The 17,687-nt window shown below is 34.1% G+C and overlaps 1 protein-coding gene across 5 annotated transcripts in view; it reads left to right on the forward strand.

Moving 5' to 3' along the window:
- SMARCAD1 (SWI/SNF-related, matrix-associated actin-dependent regulator of chromatin, subfamily a, containing DEAD/H box 1) overlaps positions 1-17,687 on the forward strand; it is an 82,044-nt gene that overhangs the window by 54,782 nt on the left and 9,575 nt on the right. For all 5 annotated transcript variants that reach the window (XM_047717999.1, XM_047718001.1, XM_047717998.1 and 2 more), the window contains exons 11-23: positions 1,467-1,557; positions 4,021-4,120; positions 4,803-4,862; positions 4,966-5,041; positions 6,138-6,273; positions 6,783-6,920; positions 9,185-9,280; positions 9,376-9,493; positions 9,712-9,833; positions 11,510-11,698; positions 12,325-12,443; positions 13,611-13,793; positions 14,781-14,890. In XM_047717999.1, the coding sequence (XP_047573955.1) occupies positions 1,467-1,557; positions 4,021-4,120; positions 4,803-4,862; positions 4,966-5,041; positions 6,138-6,273; positions 6,783-6,920; positions 9,185-9,280; positions 9,376-9,493; positions 9,712-9,833; positions 11,510-11,698; positions 12,325-12,443; positions 13,611-13,793; positions 14,781-14,890 (1,538 nt within the window). The remainder of the gene's footprint in view (positions 1-1,466; positions 1,558-4,020; positions 4,121-4,802; positions 4,863-4,965; positions 5,042-6,137; positions 6,274-6,782; positions 6,921-9,184; positions 9,281-9,375; positions 9,494-9,711; positions 9,834-11,509; positions 11,699-12,324; positions 12,444-13,610; positions 13,794-14,780; positions 14,891-17,687) is intronic.

A 17,687-nucleotide genomic window follows, 5' to 3' on the forward strand; every position in this document is an offset into this window, starting at 1 on the left:
ATGATAGTTGTCTTTCTCCGATTGACTTACTTCCCTAAGCATAATACCCTCTAGTTCCATTCACGTCATCTCAAATGGCAAGATTTCATTTTTTTGATGGCTGCATAGTATTCCATTGTGTATATATACCACATCTGCTTTATCCATTCATCTGTTGTTGGACATATAGGTTCTTTCCATAGTTTGGCTATTGTGGACATGGCAGCTATAAACATTCGGGTGCACATGCCCCTTCAGATCACTACGTTTGTATCTTCAGGGTAAATACCCAGCAGTGCAATTGCTGGGTCATAGGGTAGCTCTATTTTCAAATTTTTGAGGAACCTCCATGCTGTTTTCCAGAGTGGGTGCACCAGCTTGCATTCCCACCAACAGCGTAGGGAGGGTTCCCCTTTCTCTGCATCCTCGCCACTAGCTTTCCATCTTAATATGGGCTATATGTTTATGTAGGGAGTATGAGACTAAATTTCCAAATGAAATAGACTTCCTTATTTAAATCTTAGCCTTCTAGAAAACACTTTGTAGCTATTCAATAGCTACAAACACTTTGTAGCTATTCAACCTACTTAGCCTCAGGCAAAATTTTCATCTGTTTAAAATAACGGTAATAGGCAATCTTTACAGGATATTAAAAGATTAAATGAGGCGGTGCTTGAAAATGATATTTGTGTCTGTCTATATGTTTGGTAATAACTGTTACTACTTTTTAACCACTTGAACTTTTAGGGAAAAAAAAATACTGTTTTCATCCATTAACCTTGTATGTTACCTTCTAGACAAGTTATTGTATGTATGTTACCTTCTAGACAAGTTATTTCCAAATTATGTGTTTACAGATTAAATGAGATTTTGACACTGGCTTGCTCCTTTCTACTCACTAATGCTTATTAATGTCTAGCAAGTTTTCATTTGTACGTAGTTCAAACACATATATACACATACGTACGCCTTCTAGAATTACACATTCCACTGATACTAGAGGTGATTGACATTCATTTAGTCATCCTGGCAAAGGCAAATTAAGCTTGTGTTGTCCTAATATTTGAAGTTCCTTAATGTGGTAAAATTCAAATCCATACAATACCATTTTCTAGTATAAATATTAGGTTAGTAATATGTCATATTAATATAATAATTTAATCATTTATTAATTTATTAATTTGGAATTAATTTGGTGGCATTACATTATGACTGAATATGGAAATTTTTTTTATAATTCTTACAGCCAGAAAAAATAAATCAATACAAAATAAAATTTGAGAAAATTGAAAAAAAAATGTATTGTGTTTTGGGTTGATTTTCTTAACTAAGTATAAATAGCTTGTATAACATAAGGTAAAAGGTAAGACTAGACATAGGTATTTCAGGTTTTGTGTGCACTGTAAACTTAACCTTCATGTCCGAAAACTAGTAAAGAAAACTAATAGAAGTGCAAATCCATAATATTTGATAACTCTCTTTACCAGTTTATCACTCAAGCCCTATCAGAAGGTTGGTTTGAATTGGCTGGCATTGGTACATAAACATGGACTTAATGGCATTTTGGCAGATGAAATGGTAAGTAGTACTCTGTTTCTAGGATTTGTCATTAAAAGGTATTCTTGCTCTCATTTAAAAAATAGAGCAGTTTACAGCTCTTACTTTAGTATTTATTTTAATACCCCAATCACCCCTTTTAATTTTATTGCTTCGCTTAGCTCTAGCCTCCTCATTGCACCCCAAAATGAAAATGGACTTGTTTTCTTTCTGATTATCAAATTCATAAATATATGTGTTTTAAAAAATTAGACTATATTAAAGTACAAAAAAAAATCAAGATCACTCATATTCCTACCGCTTTGAAATAAGTATTATTTGATGTGTATCTTTTCAGATTATTTTCTTCTGCAGGTGTTTGCGTATGTACATATACATATATACATATGTATATATGAGATTTTGTTATATGTGTTTTCTGTAGTTACAGCTACTTTTAAATTTTATAGATAACATAAATCTACACATTGATCAGCAAATTTTACAGATATATATAAATAAATCTGCACAATTATTAGCAGCATCAGTTCAGCCATTTTACTTTTGTTAGATGTCTCCGAGTTTGTGTTTTTTCCCAAATCACATTTGCTTGACACTAGGCTTAGGAAATTCATTACAACCTAGTTCAGGTATTGTCACATAGACACTGACCTTTCATCTAACCTAATAATCCTTCCTCTTTTAAAAGTTTATTAAAAATAAGTCCTGTTTACTGGAGAAAACGTTTATTAAATACACATACATTACATTGTATATTACATTATTAAAATAAAAGTTACATAGTGATCTTTATTCTGTAGTTAGCTTCCAGTAGGGTTTTGTATTTAAGTCTACTCCCACACATACATCATACTATCATCATAACAGAGATGCTATTTATCTAATAGAAAGCTAAATATGTACAGAATTTCAAAATAGTTTAGAATTAGATACAGAATATTACAGTTGTAGAAAGCTGGACTTGAGATTCATATCTGGGTTTGGGGCCCCAACTTTGCCTTTCATGGGCTAATCCTCACCAAATGAGGTATAATATATAAAACTCTTTGTGACCTGTAAGGCACTATAAGTTAGTGTATTGCTTGGTCTACTAGGACTCGCATAATGAAAGACCAAAGATTGGGTGACTTAAACAACAGAAATTTATTTCGCATAGCTGTGGAGCCTGGAAGTCTAAGAACAAGGGGTTGGCCAGTTTGGTTTCTCCCAAGGCCTCTCTCCTTCATTTGCAGATGGCCACCTCCTCCCCATGTATCACATGTCTTTCTCTCTGTGCACACACATCCCTGATGTCTTTTTCTCTTAAGACGGGGATTGGATCCCCATCCTTGTGATCTCATTTAACCTTAATTACCTTCTTAAAGGCCCTGTCTCCAAATACAGTCACATTGTGGGATAGAGCTTCAACACATGAATTGGGTAGTGAGGGCAGTTCAGTTCTTAACAGTTGGTAATGTTTGGTTCCTCCCCAATACCCTTTAAAAACAAAAGAACAAGACAGAAAAAAAGTCCTTCGTTGATGTATAATTTACTTGTAGTAAATGCACAAATGTTAGCTTGGTGATTTTTTACATATATGTGCACCTGTGTGACCACCCTCTCCAGATCAACATTTCTATCATCCCAGAACATTCCCTCATGCTCCTTTTCAGTCATTGCCACTACCACTCTTTGGACACCTATAACTATAGATTTTTTTTTTTCAAATTTTGAACTTTATATTAATAGAGCCATATAGTATATACTGTTTGTTTCTGGTTCATTTGGTGCATGATAAAGTTACTGAAGTTTCATCTGTGTTCTTACATGTATCAGTAGTTTGGTGTTTTATTGACATGCAGTAGTCCCTAGTGTAAACATGCTACAACTTAATTTATCCATTCTCCTGTTGAAGATTTAAATTATTTCCAGTATTTGGCTAGCTACTGACAGTAGATAAAACTACTGTCAACATTCTTACTCAAGTCTCTTCATGGACATATGTTCTTATAACTCTTGAATATACTCTGAGAAGTGAAATTTGGTGGATAATAGGTATATATTCAAATCCAATTAGTCATTGGAACATGGTTCTTAATCTATCCAGTATGTATAAAATATTTGTTTTATATAAAACAGTGACCAAGATTATGTCCTTTGTATACATTGCAAAGCTCTTCCATATTATGTGTCCCATTTTAACTAGAAGTTAGGATACATCCTGCTCATTAAACTAAGTTAAAGTATATAACTAGTATGTATAACTAGTATAGTATAGTATATAGGATAAATAGTTTAACTCATTAAACCAAGTTATAATATCATTTGGAGATTATGATCTGTTTTATCTGTCACTGAGAACTAAGAACATGATAGAATTCTCATAGGGTTGCATTTTAGGGAATCAAAAATAAAACCAGAAATATTATTTTTCCTTTTTTGTTTTCTAGTATTTTTTGTTTGTTTTAAAATTTCATGTATTGTCTTTTAAACATTCAATTTTAGGGCCTAGGAAAAACTATTCAAGCCATTGCATTCCTGGCATACCTCTATCAGGAGGGTAATAAAGGTCCTCATTTGATCGTTGTTCCAGCGTCAACTATAGGTTTGTAATACTGTGAACAACCGTACTTGACTGTTTAGTGTTTTATACAGGGAGAAGAAAAACTGTTTATGTGTGATTTCTTAGTTTGTGGAGGTGATTATTGATGCTGTGGTTCCCTTATACTTTTCCCCCCTTTGTGTATGTATGTGTATTTGATTGTACTGGACATCTTTTAAAAGAAAATATCTCAAATACAAGTCCGTTATTCAGCTTTTAAATTATGCCTCAAGGACCATCGATCAGATCATTTGTTTTTGTAATACTTTTAAAAAATTGTTGTAATGAAAAAAATTGTTTTAATGAGTACCTAATTTAAGAGAAACAAGTGCTTTTAAATTTATAATTAAGCATTTATTGAATCAGAAAGTATACAGTTAATCCCCACTGAAAGTACTTAATTGATTGGATGTGGACTAGAACAAGTGAATGTATGTATGAACATAATCCAAAAAAACCTCTTTAAATAGGAATTTAATCATCCTATAAATATAATCATTGGTCCTCTGCCTTTTGTTTTATATCTCAAAATTATTTCAAACATAAGGAGTAAAATTGTGAAGGGTCTTTGTTTTTTAAAGATCTTGTATTATTTTGCAAAAGAAAAATTTCTGGATAGAACTCATTTCACTGTATACACCTAACCTATTTAGCAGATGCAAGTAATACCTCTCTTGTTACCTAGATAACTGGTTAAGAGAAGTTAATTTATGGTGCCCCACTTTAAAGGTGCTCTGTTACTATGGTAAGAATGTCATTTTGTTTTAATTGGAAATTTATTTAAAATCCTAACATATCGCAAAGTACATTAAATAAACCAACATGTGTGTGTTGTTTTTAAATTACAGGCTCTCAAGAAGAACGTAAACAGATTAGATATAACATCCATAGTAAATATGAAGAATATAATGTAATTGTGACCACGTAAGTATTGAGAAAAAAATATTGCGGGGGAGATATTGTGTAACCCTATATTTAAAAAAATATATTTAAAATATGTTAATAGTAACAGGAAAGAAAGTACAGGCTAAGGACCATGCAGCAAAAGTAATGGAATAACTTATGTTGAGTATTCAGGCATGTTTCAATTTTTTACTAGTACAACAGGTGACTGATACTGGTTATAAAAAGGTTTTGTCCATGTGATTGAAAGCATAGTTTTATAGAATTGTTTCAGTTAAACTTCAAGTGAAATTGAAGAAATGCCACCAAAATCATTTGTAATATTTGTAACTTATAAATGTTAATTATTAATAATTAAGTATTAAATACATTGGAATCTCACTCTAAATGAAAAAATTGACTTAAAATAGAAGGATGGAAAATAGAACTTTGAATAAGTTAGTCATTACTTGGTGTAACCGTTTAGCATAAATATCTAACAAAGAACTTAATGCTGTCATGTTGCACTTTTAAATATAGGTTATGTCAAGTTCATATTAACTATCAGTATTTAGTTACTATTTCCATCAACTGACTTCTGTAGGAGGCCATAATTAAAAGATGAATCCAAAATTCATCTTTCCTACATAAAATGGACTCCATTTTTATATATAGTCCAGTACTGCTAGCTACTATTAACTGTTTTTTCTTGGATGTACTCTACTAGTTTAATACAGTACTATTATGTTCTTAACAAATGTCTTCATTTTATGTTATTTTTCCCCCTGCTTTTGTTCTGAAAATGTAACAGTTCCCTAAGTGTGTAGCAGTTGCAGATACATACAAATTTTGCCCAAATTGGTTTCTTCTTAAGAAGTTCTATAGAAGTTGTCTAATTATAACATTAAAATTTTCCTTTACCTACATATTGCAGCTTTTATAACTTGGTTACATGTACATAAATAGTTATTGTATACAAGTGGGTCAGTATTTATTTGAACACCAACTATGTCCAGTGGTATCTTTCAGATACTGGCTACTAGAAATGTATAAATAAAAGTAATTTTAGAAAACAAAGTCTCACTATGGTCCAGGCTTTTAAGTGTATAACCTTAGAGAATTTTTTTTTTCGTGATAGGTATAATTGTGCAATCAGCAGTTCTGATGATCGTAGTCTGTTTCGACGGCTGAAACTTAATTATGCGATTTTTGATGAGGGCCATATGCTAAAGAATATGGGCTCCATCCGCTACCAGCACCTTATGACAATTAATGTAAGAGTATTTTGTGAATGTTTCCAAATATAATGAAGTTATGTGTTGTTTTAATGTTTTAATGTATTTAGTATTTTATATCAGGGGTCAGCGAACTTTCTCTGTAAAGATCCAGGTAATAAGTATTTCATGCCTTGTGGGCTTTCCTCTGTGACTTGTTCTTTGCTTTTGTTTTGTTTTGTTTTGTTTTTCATACTCCTTTAAAAATATAAAACCCATTTTTATTAGCTCATGAGCCTCAATTTACCAATCCCTATTCTATGTGATAAACTTTATGAATATCAAATACAGTCAAGTTACCTACTTATAAAATGAAACCATTAGTTTTATACTTTCTACCTCAAAATACAATAGATGATAATTTTTCTAAATTACTAGTCTTCATCTCAGAATGTTACATCATTAGTAATAAAGGTTTTAATTTTTTTTTTCTCCCCTTCTGAAGGGTATAGAGAGGAAGGACTTGGCTCTTTAAAAAAGAAAAGCTAATCTAAATTTTACTTTCACAGGCAAATAACCGTTTGCTGCTCACAGGCACACCTGTACAGAATAATCTGTTAGAACTCATGTCACTGTTGAATTTTGTTATGCCACACATGTTTAGTAGTAGCACCAGTGAAATACGAAGAATGTTTTCTTCTAAAACAGTAAGCATAAATTTATATTTTCTCCCAAATATATTACTTTGTGTTTTTTGGTTTTTTTTTTTAAGATTTTTATTTATTCATTTATTTGACAGAGAGATCACAAGCAGGCAGAGAGGCAGGCGGGGTTGAGGGGGGAGCAGGCTCCCCGCGGAGCAGAGAGCCTGATACGGGGCTCGATCCCAGGACCCTGAGATCATGACCTGAGCCAAAGGCAGAGGCTTAACCCACTGAGCCACCCAGGCGCCCCACTTTGTGTTTTATATAGGAACTCTTCTGTCTTTTTTTCTTGTTCTCATAGTGTATACATGATACTAAGTTTAAGTAGTTGCTACACCTATATGACTTGGAAAGTCTGCCAAAATACCATGGGAAATAAATTGGTGACATATGTAATTGATACCCAAAAGTTTTAGTTTTAATATCCTAATATTCTGAAATGACAATTCTAAATTAGTGGAGTGTTCAGATATAGAATATGTGGGGAAGGCTTGGTCATTGCATTTACCTTACTAAAATTTGGTGAATTAGTAGCATTTCTTTATAGGTAAACTGTAGAACTGGACAAAAGTAGATTATCCAGAACACTCCTATACTGGGAAAAATGTTTTGAAATAAAAGTCCATAAATTCAGAAGTAACAGTTTTTTTTAAAATTTTCATTTATTTTGGAGAGAGAGCGGTGGGGGTGGAATGGTGGAGGGTGGAAAGGTGAGGCATGGAGAGGGAGAGGTAGGATCTCAGGCAGACTCCTGGCTGAGCCCATGACCTAGAAGGTCAGAACCTGAGTCAAAACCTACAGTCAGATGCTCAACCTACTGTGCCATCCAGGTACCCCAGAGTAGTAATTTCTTACATTACACAAAGAAATTCTTTATATAAGAAAATCTGGTTAATTTTCCCCATGTTGCTTAGAAAAAGTGCAGTGTAGGGATGCCCAGATGGCTCAGCTGGTTAAGTGTGTAACTCTTGATTTCAGAGTCGTGAGATCAAGCCCCACATCAGGCTCCGCACTCAGTTTGGAATCTGAGTCTGTTTGAGATTGTTTCTCTCCCTCTCCTTCTGCCCCTCCCTCTGCTCACATACGCGCACATGCTCTCACTCAATGAAAGAAAGAAAGGAAGGCAGGAAAAAGAAAAGAAAAAAGATCTTTTTTTTTTTTTAAGATTTTATTTATTTATTTGACAGAGATCACAAGTAGGCAGAGAGTCAGGCAGAGAGAGTGGGGGGGAAGCAGGCTCCCTGCTGAGCAGAGAGCCCGATGCGGGGCTTGATCCCAGGACCCTGGGATTACGACCTGAGCCGAAGGCAGAGGCTTAACCCACTGAGCCACCCAAAAAAACATCTTTTAATAAAGAAAAGTACAGTATAGTCTTCAGGAACTCCTACTAAGCTCTCCAGTACAGCAGATTTTATATAGCTTCTTAATTCTTTCCCGTTACATATATTTTGCAAAAATTCTCTATGATATTCTTCCACTGTAAATTAACTGCCTTCTAAACTTTCAGTAATATATTCACTCCCACTTGATGGTCTAATAGATTATAGAATATGGAGGACTTCTCATCTTAGAATTCCACTTCTTTAATTTTTCAAAATTAACAGGGCTTAACTAGGAACCATCCGTGTCTTTTAGAACACATGGTGCACATCACCTGTACTAGCTTTCTTTTGGGGTCATTTTTCTAGAAATAAGTACAAATTTTCTACTTATCTCTCTTTCTCTTTCCCTTCTCTTCTCCCCACCCTGTTAAACACACACACACACTTTCATGAGAGCTATCTGGTAATTTAGTTATGACTCATTAGTTATGACTTAAACTTCTGAACACCATCGTAGTTCAATTTTATTAGCTTAAGCAGAGTACAGGAAACCTCAAAGTACATGTGGAGCTTGAAGAAGTAGGTTAATAGCCCAGAGTTAAAATGTGGAATTCCATCTAGAATGAAGTGAGCTTCTATGGAAAATAACTCAGATTGTGGTAAGGATGATTTTCACATTCTGTAATCTTGCTAACTGTGGTCATTTAAATGAGTAATTTCTAGGGATGCCTGGGTGGCTTAGTTATTAGTTAAGCAACTGCCTTCAGCTCAGGTCATGATCCTGGAGTCCCAGGATCAAGTCCCCACTGCTCAGTGGGGAGTCTGCTTCTCCCTCTCATGTTCTCTCTCTCTCTCTCTCTCTTTCTCTCTCTCAAATAAATAAGTAAAACCTTAAATAAGTAAATAAATAATTTCTAAATGGATGTGTTCTCTTTTTTTATTTAGAAATCAGCAGATGAGCAAAGTATATATGAAAAGGAGAGAATAGCACACGCGAAACAAATTATAAAACCATTTATTCTCAGAAGGGTAAAAGAAGAGGTAACTTACCTGCATATTTATTGTGATGATTGTTTTTTAGAAATCTGTTTTCTTCTTTATTTGAAAGATCTGCTTAAACTGTTTTCCTTTCTCAGGTTCTCAAGCAGCTACCCCCCAAGAAAGATCGAATTGAATTGTGTGCAATGTCAGAGAAACAGGAGCAGCTCTATTTGGGTCTTTTCAACAGATTGAAAAAATCTATCAATAACATGGGTATAATCTTATTTTCACAATTGCATGTAAAAAGTAATCCTGTATTGGTCCTACATTTTGTTTAGTCATATTACAGTGGGATTTGCTCATTTTTAAAAACTACTTAGAATTTGAAGAAATGATTTTAAACTTTTTGTTTGCACTGAGATGTATTTCAGCAGACAGCTGTAAACTTGGTTTTGTTTTTTTGTTTTTAATGTGTGCTCTTTGGATTACAGAAAAAAACACAGAAATGTGCAATGTCATGATGCAATTAAGAAAAATGGCCAATCATCCTTTATTACATCGCCAATATTACACAGCTGAAAAGCTCAAGGAAATGTCTCAGCTTATGCTAAAGGTAAGGATTTCATATTATGTTAACATTGACCTTTATTAACACTATTAAACATAAGGTTAAATTGTTAGGCTACCTAAAGATGAGTCAGGCCTCATAAGCATATTGATCCATTAATCCTATATTTAAGAAAAGCATTTTTTGTTAAAGATTTTATATATTTATTGACAGAGACACAGTGAGAGAGGGAACACAGGCAGGGGGAGTGGGAAAGGGTGAAGCAGACTTCCCACTGAACAGGGAGCCAGATGTGGGGCTTGATCCCAGGATCCTGGGATCATGACAGCCAAAGGCAGATGCTTAACGACTAAGCCACCAGGCTCCCCCCAAAAAACATTTTTAAGATAAAGTTCTAGATAATTTAGGGGAACATAAAGAACTGAGAGGGCTGACAGTCTGTATTAGGAGTCAACAGACTATGGCCTTAGGGCCAAATATGACAGTGGCTGTTTTTATAAATAAAGTTTTATTTTAACACAGCCATGTCTTTCTGTTTCTGTTTTTTGTGACCTCTTTCTCAATACAGACATACCTGGGAGATATTGCAGGTTTGGCTCCAGACCACTGCAGGAAAGTCAAATGAATTTTTTGTTTCCCTGTGCATATATAAAAGTTACGTTTACACTGTACTGTAATCAATTAAGTGTGCAGTAGGATTATGTCTAAAAAAGTGTACATACTTAAATTTAAAAATGCTTAAAAAAAATGCTGCTGTCATCTGAGCTTTCAGCAAGTTGTAATCACTGATCACCATAACAAATACAGTAGTAATGAAAAAGCTTGAAATATTTTAAGATTTACCAGAAACACAAAATGAGCGATATTGTTGGCAAAATGACACCAATTGACTTGGTCAGCACAGGGTTGCCACAGACCTTCAATTTGTAAAAAGCACATTATCTGTGAAACCCATACACAAAAAAGGTGAAGCAAGGTATGCCTCTATAAGGGCAGAGTTGAGGAGTTGCAAAATAGATCTTTGTGTCTTCAGAACCTACCCAAGATATTTACTGCGTGGCTCTTTACAGAAAGTTTGCCAGTTCCTGATTGAGATTGCCATAATGCACTTCTTTATTTTACCAAAAAAATCACTTAGATTTTATGTCCAGGGCAGTGAGTTGTTTTCTCCATTTGTTTTCTTCATGTTTTTATTATATTTTGTCTACAGTTTTATTAATCTTTATTTTTGCCTCATTCTCTGTAGCACCCACCCTTAGTTCTCCCTTACAGATCTTCATGTTAAAAGCAACTATTTGCTTTTTAAATGTTTTTATATTATTTTAAATTTATTATGGAAAATTTCAAACGTGTAAGTAGAATTGTATAATGAAATCCTCTGCCCATGTAAGCTTCACCCATTTTTTTTTTTAACAGTTATTACCTAGAATGACACTACTCTTGTTTCATCTAGACCCTTCCCCAGGATTATTGTGAGCCAAATTCTAGATATTTCTTCATCTATGAATATTTCAGGATGTTGTCTAAAACAACAAGGACTTTTCCCCCTTTATTGTACCTAAAATAATGAATATTACTTTCCTTTGTTAAATTGTACCATGTAAAATGTGCTGTTTAGCTACTTAATATTTTATCAGATATGAACAGTTTTGTTCAAGCATTCTGGTCATATTATAAATTATCTTCATTTTGATGTGTGTATTGTTCTGTTTTGTTTTAAGGAACCTACGCATTGTGAGGCTAACCCTGACTTGATCTTTGAAGATATGGAAGTTATGACAGACTTTGAATTACATGTACTTTGTAAACAATATCGACATATTAATAACTTCCAGTTAGACATGGACTTGATTTTAGATTCTGGAAAATTCCGAGTTTTAGGATGCATCTTGTCTGAATTGAAACAGAAGGTAATAAAGAAGAATGCTACTCTTCTTGTATTTTTCCAAATAGTTAAACTTCTTTAAAATAATTGTGGCATGATTTGACTTTCTTGAAGCTTTAGCCTATATCTGTTATACGTATTTCTAGAAATTAATGCTTTGAGCATTTAGGGGGTATATCTGGGGATATGTTTTCCTGATTATTTTTCCTCTTTTGAGTCTAAAAAAGAAAAATAGAAGTTAGTAGAATACATATGTATTGATGTTTTTAAAAAATAATCTTAAATGTCATTATTTCATGAGTGACAATCTATGTCACTCATAGATTGCCTCAAAATTAGTATTTTGAGGATACCATGTTATTTAAATACTACTACTCTTTATATGTGAAACAGCTTAAATTTGTAAGATCATAATCCAAATAGTACTTTTGTAGCTGTTTTCATTAACTGTCCTTGAAAATCAAAACAATTAAATTTTAGGTCTGAAGTTTAGAAATTAAGGTAGTTTTATTTATATATAAGCTTGTTACATCTATAACAAGAAATTTACCTTTGCTGTGGTCACTTGATTTTTATTAAAGAAGCAGTTGATCATTAGATACTTATAATTTTATTTTTCCGTGTATCTAATCCATATATGTATTTTCACAGGGTGATAGAGTTGTATTATTTAGCCAATTTACCATGATGCTGGATATTTTAGAGGTTCTCTTAAAACATCATCAGCATAGGTACCTCAGATTAGATGGGAAGACTCAGATTTCTGAAAGGTTGGTATACTTCACTTCAATTTCAGAAAATCTCCACCTCACCTCCAAATAAGAGTAAATGTTGGAATTTTAAATATGTATCAGGCATTTGATTGAATTTTATTACTTTTGAGTCTTCTGTTTGGTTATTTCAAATCATTGATTGTCCTAAGATAAGGAAATTTTTCTAAGTTTTTCATCTGAATTGCATAGAAATCTGTCCCTCTATTTAATTAGAGTGTTTTCTCCTTTAAGACTCATTCAGACCCTTGAAGTACCTTACCTTTAAACCAAGATTGTTTAAAAAGCAAAAACCAAGATTGTTTTAAAATCTTGGGTTTTTTGTATTTTAAGAGTGATTGAATAAGTTTGGTTTGTTTATTTTTTTAATTCCCAAATATTAAAAGATTGTCTTTAAAAAAAAAAAAAGGAATACTTTTTCTAGTGTGTTTAAACTGCATTATATCTTTTGGTTTATTTTTTATCAGCCAAAATGCATTTTTTTTCCTGCATTAAAGATAGAAGATATGCTAAAAGAGAACACACTACTCTAGTTTGATCTTAAGATCTTTAGTTCGTCTGGTATCAAGAGCAGCTGCTAATAGGCTTCTGAGAATGCTAAAGATTGAAAAGTGATATCCAAAATTTTTAGATAAGCCAGAAGTCATTAAACAAAGGAGAAAATAACTCTTTGGCATTACTCAAACCTGAATAGTTGAATTAAAGTGAGAACTAGTAGAGAGAGAAATGGTATAGAAGAGAAATGTTATAGAAAAGAAGTTGGTGGGGCGCCTGGATGGCTCAGTGGGTGGGTTAAACCTCTGCCTTCAGCTGAGGTCATGATCTCAAGGTCCTGGGATCAAGCCCCACATCGGGCTCTCTGCTCAGCAGGGAGCCTGCTTCCCCACCTCTCTCTCTGCCTGACTCTCTGCCTACTTGTTATCTCTGTCTGTCAAATAAATAAAATCTTTAAAAAAAAAAAAAAAGAAAGAAAGAAAGAAAAGAAAAGAAGTTGGTGAATTGGGAACGTCTTCCAGTAAAGTAACTGTAGGAAAGGTAATTATATTACCAAGAGCATGTATTTACATCTTTGGGTTTTTTGTTTTTTTTTTTCAATGTAGTGTGATTGTCTTCAGTTTTAGCTATATACATTCTAGTGAAATTTAGCCTGATATATTTATCTTATAGGATTCACCTAATTGACGAGTTTAATACCGATATGGATATCTTTGTGTTTCTGCTGTCAACAAAAGCTGGTGGCTTAGGAATAAACCTCACTTCAGCGAATGTTGTTATACTTCATGATATTGACTGTAACCCATATAATGACAAACAAGCAGAAGACAGATGCCACAGAGTAGGCCAGACTAAGTAAGTGTTTTGAGTTGAAATTTATTTTTAACCAAATGCCAATTTAATTTGTATAGAATAGTAGAATATGGTCTGTCAGTGTCCTGCTTCATTTTTGTATTTTCAGCAGAGCTTGGCTGCTGATATATTTCATACCATCAGTGTTCCTATGTAACCTATTCCTTTTCTAGTAGTTAAAGGAAAACAACCTCCCACATCACCCCAATTAGTTCTGCAGCTGATGAAAACAAAATATACCCATGGTTCAGCTCCTTTGAAAAATATTAGTAGTTAAAAAGTCTTGTTAAACCACTGAAAAGCCAGATAGAGAGTAATATGTATACTATTGCTACCCTGTTATCCTTTAGAAAATACATTATTTGAGTTGTAGATATTTTAGGTGAAGGGTCATTTTGACATTGGATCTTAAAGAGGTGCCAATACCTATAATTCAACTCTACTTTCACATATAAGTAGTGAATAATCAATGTTTTCTATTTGGAGTGTGTTACTATATTTCCAAAAGATCTTGATAAGTTCATTTATGAACTAGATATTTATCTCTACCTATTATGGGGTTAAAACTGCCTGTGTAATCTTTGCACTTCACTATACTTTCGTACTTTTTATACCGAACTATTTAGTGTTTAGACAAGTAAAGCATGTTCCCTTTTATTTTTATTTATTTATTTTTGGTTTTGTTTTTGTTTAACATGTTCCATTTTAAGATGAATACCTATCTGAACCCAGACTGTTTGTTGTAGTAAGTTTTACCAGTAATTTTTGGATTACAGATATCTTGGATTAATAAGAAAGGTCATGTAAAAGTTACATGCTCAGAAAACATCAATCCCAAGTTTGAATAAAAGGGAATTTAAAGTTAAGGATATATTTGTTATACAGTTTTCAAATTATTCTTACTGAACTCTAAGATGTGTTGTATAGCTTATATGTATCCAAATAATTTTATATTAAATAACCAATGGACATATCTTCTATTCACTTTAGAGAAGTACTAGTTATAAAATTAATAAGCCAAGGGACAATTGAAGAATCCATGCTAAAAATTAACCAACAGAAACTGAAACTTGAACAAGATATGACCACAGTCGATGAAGGTAAGTTGTTTGTAAACAGGAACATCAGTATTTATTTATCTGAAAAGGCATCGAAGTAGCACTAGCAAGGGATTAACAAAGATTGCCCAAATCCTTCACTGGCATACAGTATAGGAAAAGCATCCTCATTTCAAAAGTACTACAGTAACTAAGATTAGCCAGAATTGATACAAACACTGATTTTGGATAATTCTGTCTCTCCTATCCCTTATCTCATGACACCAAAACCTGTTCTCCTTTAGCTCTGCTGCCACCCACCCAGGTATACAGATTTTATTCTAACAGTAAATCTTTATATAGAACCATCATAGTTACTAGTTAATTGGGGTTTTAGCAGTTTGATTTTTGGACTCCCCACTGTGTTTATATAGACTGCTTCTTAGGGACTGGTTCATTTCCCTGAGAACATATTCACCCAATCTTTTGTGAAATGAGGATGGTGGGAGATAGAGTATAAACCTTATTGACTGCATTACTAGAGCTAAAGAAAAGAGGGGAGGAGAGAGGGCTGTTGTCATATTTATATAGTTAATTTTCCTGTTCTTTTTTTTTTTTTTAATTTTATTTATTTATTTTTTTTTTAAATTTTATTTTTTATAAACATATATTTTTATCCCCAGGGGTACAGGTCTGTGAATCGCCAGGTTTACACACTTCACAGCACTCACCATAGCACATACCCTCCCCAATATCCATAACCCCATCCCCCCTCTCCCAACCCCCCTCCCCCCATCAACCCTCAGTTTGTTTTGTGAGATTAAGAGTCACTTATAGTTTGTCTCCCTCCCAATCCCATCTTGTTACATTTATTCTTCTCCTACCCTCTTAACCCCCCATGTTGCATCTCCTCTCCCTCATATCAGGGAGATCATATGATAGTTGTCTTTCTCCGATTGACTTATTTCGCTAAGCATGATACCCTCTAGTTCCATCCACGTCGTCGCAAATGGCAAGATTTCATTTCTTTTGATGGCTGCATAGTATTCCATTGTGTATATATACCACATCTTCTTTATCCATTCGTCTGTAGATGGACATCTAGGTTCTTTCCATAGTTTGGCTATTGTAGACATTGCTGCTATAAACATTCGGTGCACATGCCCCTTCGGATCACTACGTTTGTATCTTTAGGGTAAATACCCAGCAGTGCAATTGCTGGGTCATAGGGTAGTTCTATTTTCAACATTTTGAGGAACCTCCATGCTGTTTTCCAGAGTGGTTGCACCAGCTTGCATTCCCACCAACAGTGTAGGAGGGTTCCCCTTTCTCCGCATCCTCGCCAGCATCTGTCATTTCCTGACTTGTTAATTTTAGCCATTCTGACTGGTGTGAGGTGATATCTCATTGTGGTTTTGATTTGTATTTCCCTAATGCCGAGTGATATGGAGCACTTTTTCATGTGTCTGTTGGCCATCTGGATGTCTTCTTTGCAGAAATGTCTGTTCATGTCCTCTGCCCATTTCTTGATTGGATTATTTGTTCTTTGGGTGTTGAGTTTGCTAAGTTCTTTATAGATTTTGGACACTAGCCCTTTATCTGATATGTCACTTGCAAATATCTTCTCCCATTCTGTCAGTTGTCTTTTGGTTTTGTTCACTGTTTCCTTTGCTGTGCAAAAGCTTTTGATCTTGATAAAATCCCAATAGTTCATTTTTGCCCTTGCTTCCCTTGCCTTTGGTGATGTTCCTAGGAAGATGTTGCTGCAGCTGACGTCGAAGAGGTTGCTGCCTGTGTTCTCCTCAAGGATTTTGATGGATTCCTTTCTCACATTGAGATCCTTCATCCATTTTGAGTCTATTTTCGTGTGTGGTGTAAGGAAATGATCCAATTTCATTTTTCTGCATGTGGCTGTCCAATTTTCCCAACACCATTTATTGAAGAGGCTGTCTTTTTTCCATTGGACATTCTTTCCTGCTTTGTCGAAGATGAGTTGACCATAGAGTTGAGGGTTTATTTCTGGGCTCTCTATTCTGTTCCATTGATCTATGTGTCTGTTTTTGTGCCAGTACCATGCTGTCTTGATGATGACAGCTTTGTAATAGAGCTTGAAGTCCGGAATTGTGATGCCACCAACTTTGGCTTTCTTTTTCAATATTCCTTTGGCTATTCGAGGTCTTTTCTGGTTCCATATGAATTTTAGGATTATTTGTTCCATTTCTTTGAAAAAAATGGATGTTACTTTGATAGGAATTGCATTAAATGTGTAGATCGCTTTAGGTAACATAGACATTTTCACAATATTTATTCTTCCAATCCAGGAGCATGGAACATTTTTCCATTTCTTTGTGTCTTCCTCAATTTCTTTCATGAGTACTTTATAGTTTTCTGTGTATAGATTCTTAGTCTCTTTGGTTAGGTTTATTCCTAGGTATCTTATAGTTTTGGGTGCAATTGTAAATGGGATGGACTCCTTAATTTCTCTTTCTTCTGTCTTGTTGTTGGTGTAGAGAAAATCAACTGACTTCTGTGCATTGATTTTATATCCTGACGCTTTACTGAATTCCTGTACAAGTTCTAGCAGTTTTGGAGTGGAGTCTTTTGGGTTTTCCGCATATAGTATCATATCATCTGCGAAGAGTGATAGTTTTTCTTCTTTGCCGATTTGGATGCCTTTAATTTCCTTTTGTTGTCTGATTGCTGAGGCTAGGACTTCTAGTACTATGTTGAATAGTAGTGGTGATAATGGACATCCCTGCCGTGTTCCTGACCTTAGCGGAAAAGCTTTCAGTTTTTCTCCATTGAGAATGATATTTGCGGTGGGTTTTTCATAGATGGCTTTGATAATATTGAGGTATGT

This window comes from Lutra lutra, chromosome 2, assembly GCF_902655055.1.
Source record: "Lutra lutra chromosome 2, mLutLut1.2, whole genome shotgun sequence".
NCBI lineage: Eukaryota > Metazoa > Chordata > Mammalia > Carnivora > Mustelidae > Lutra > Lutra lutra.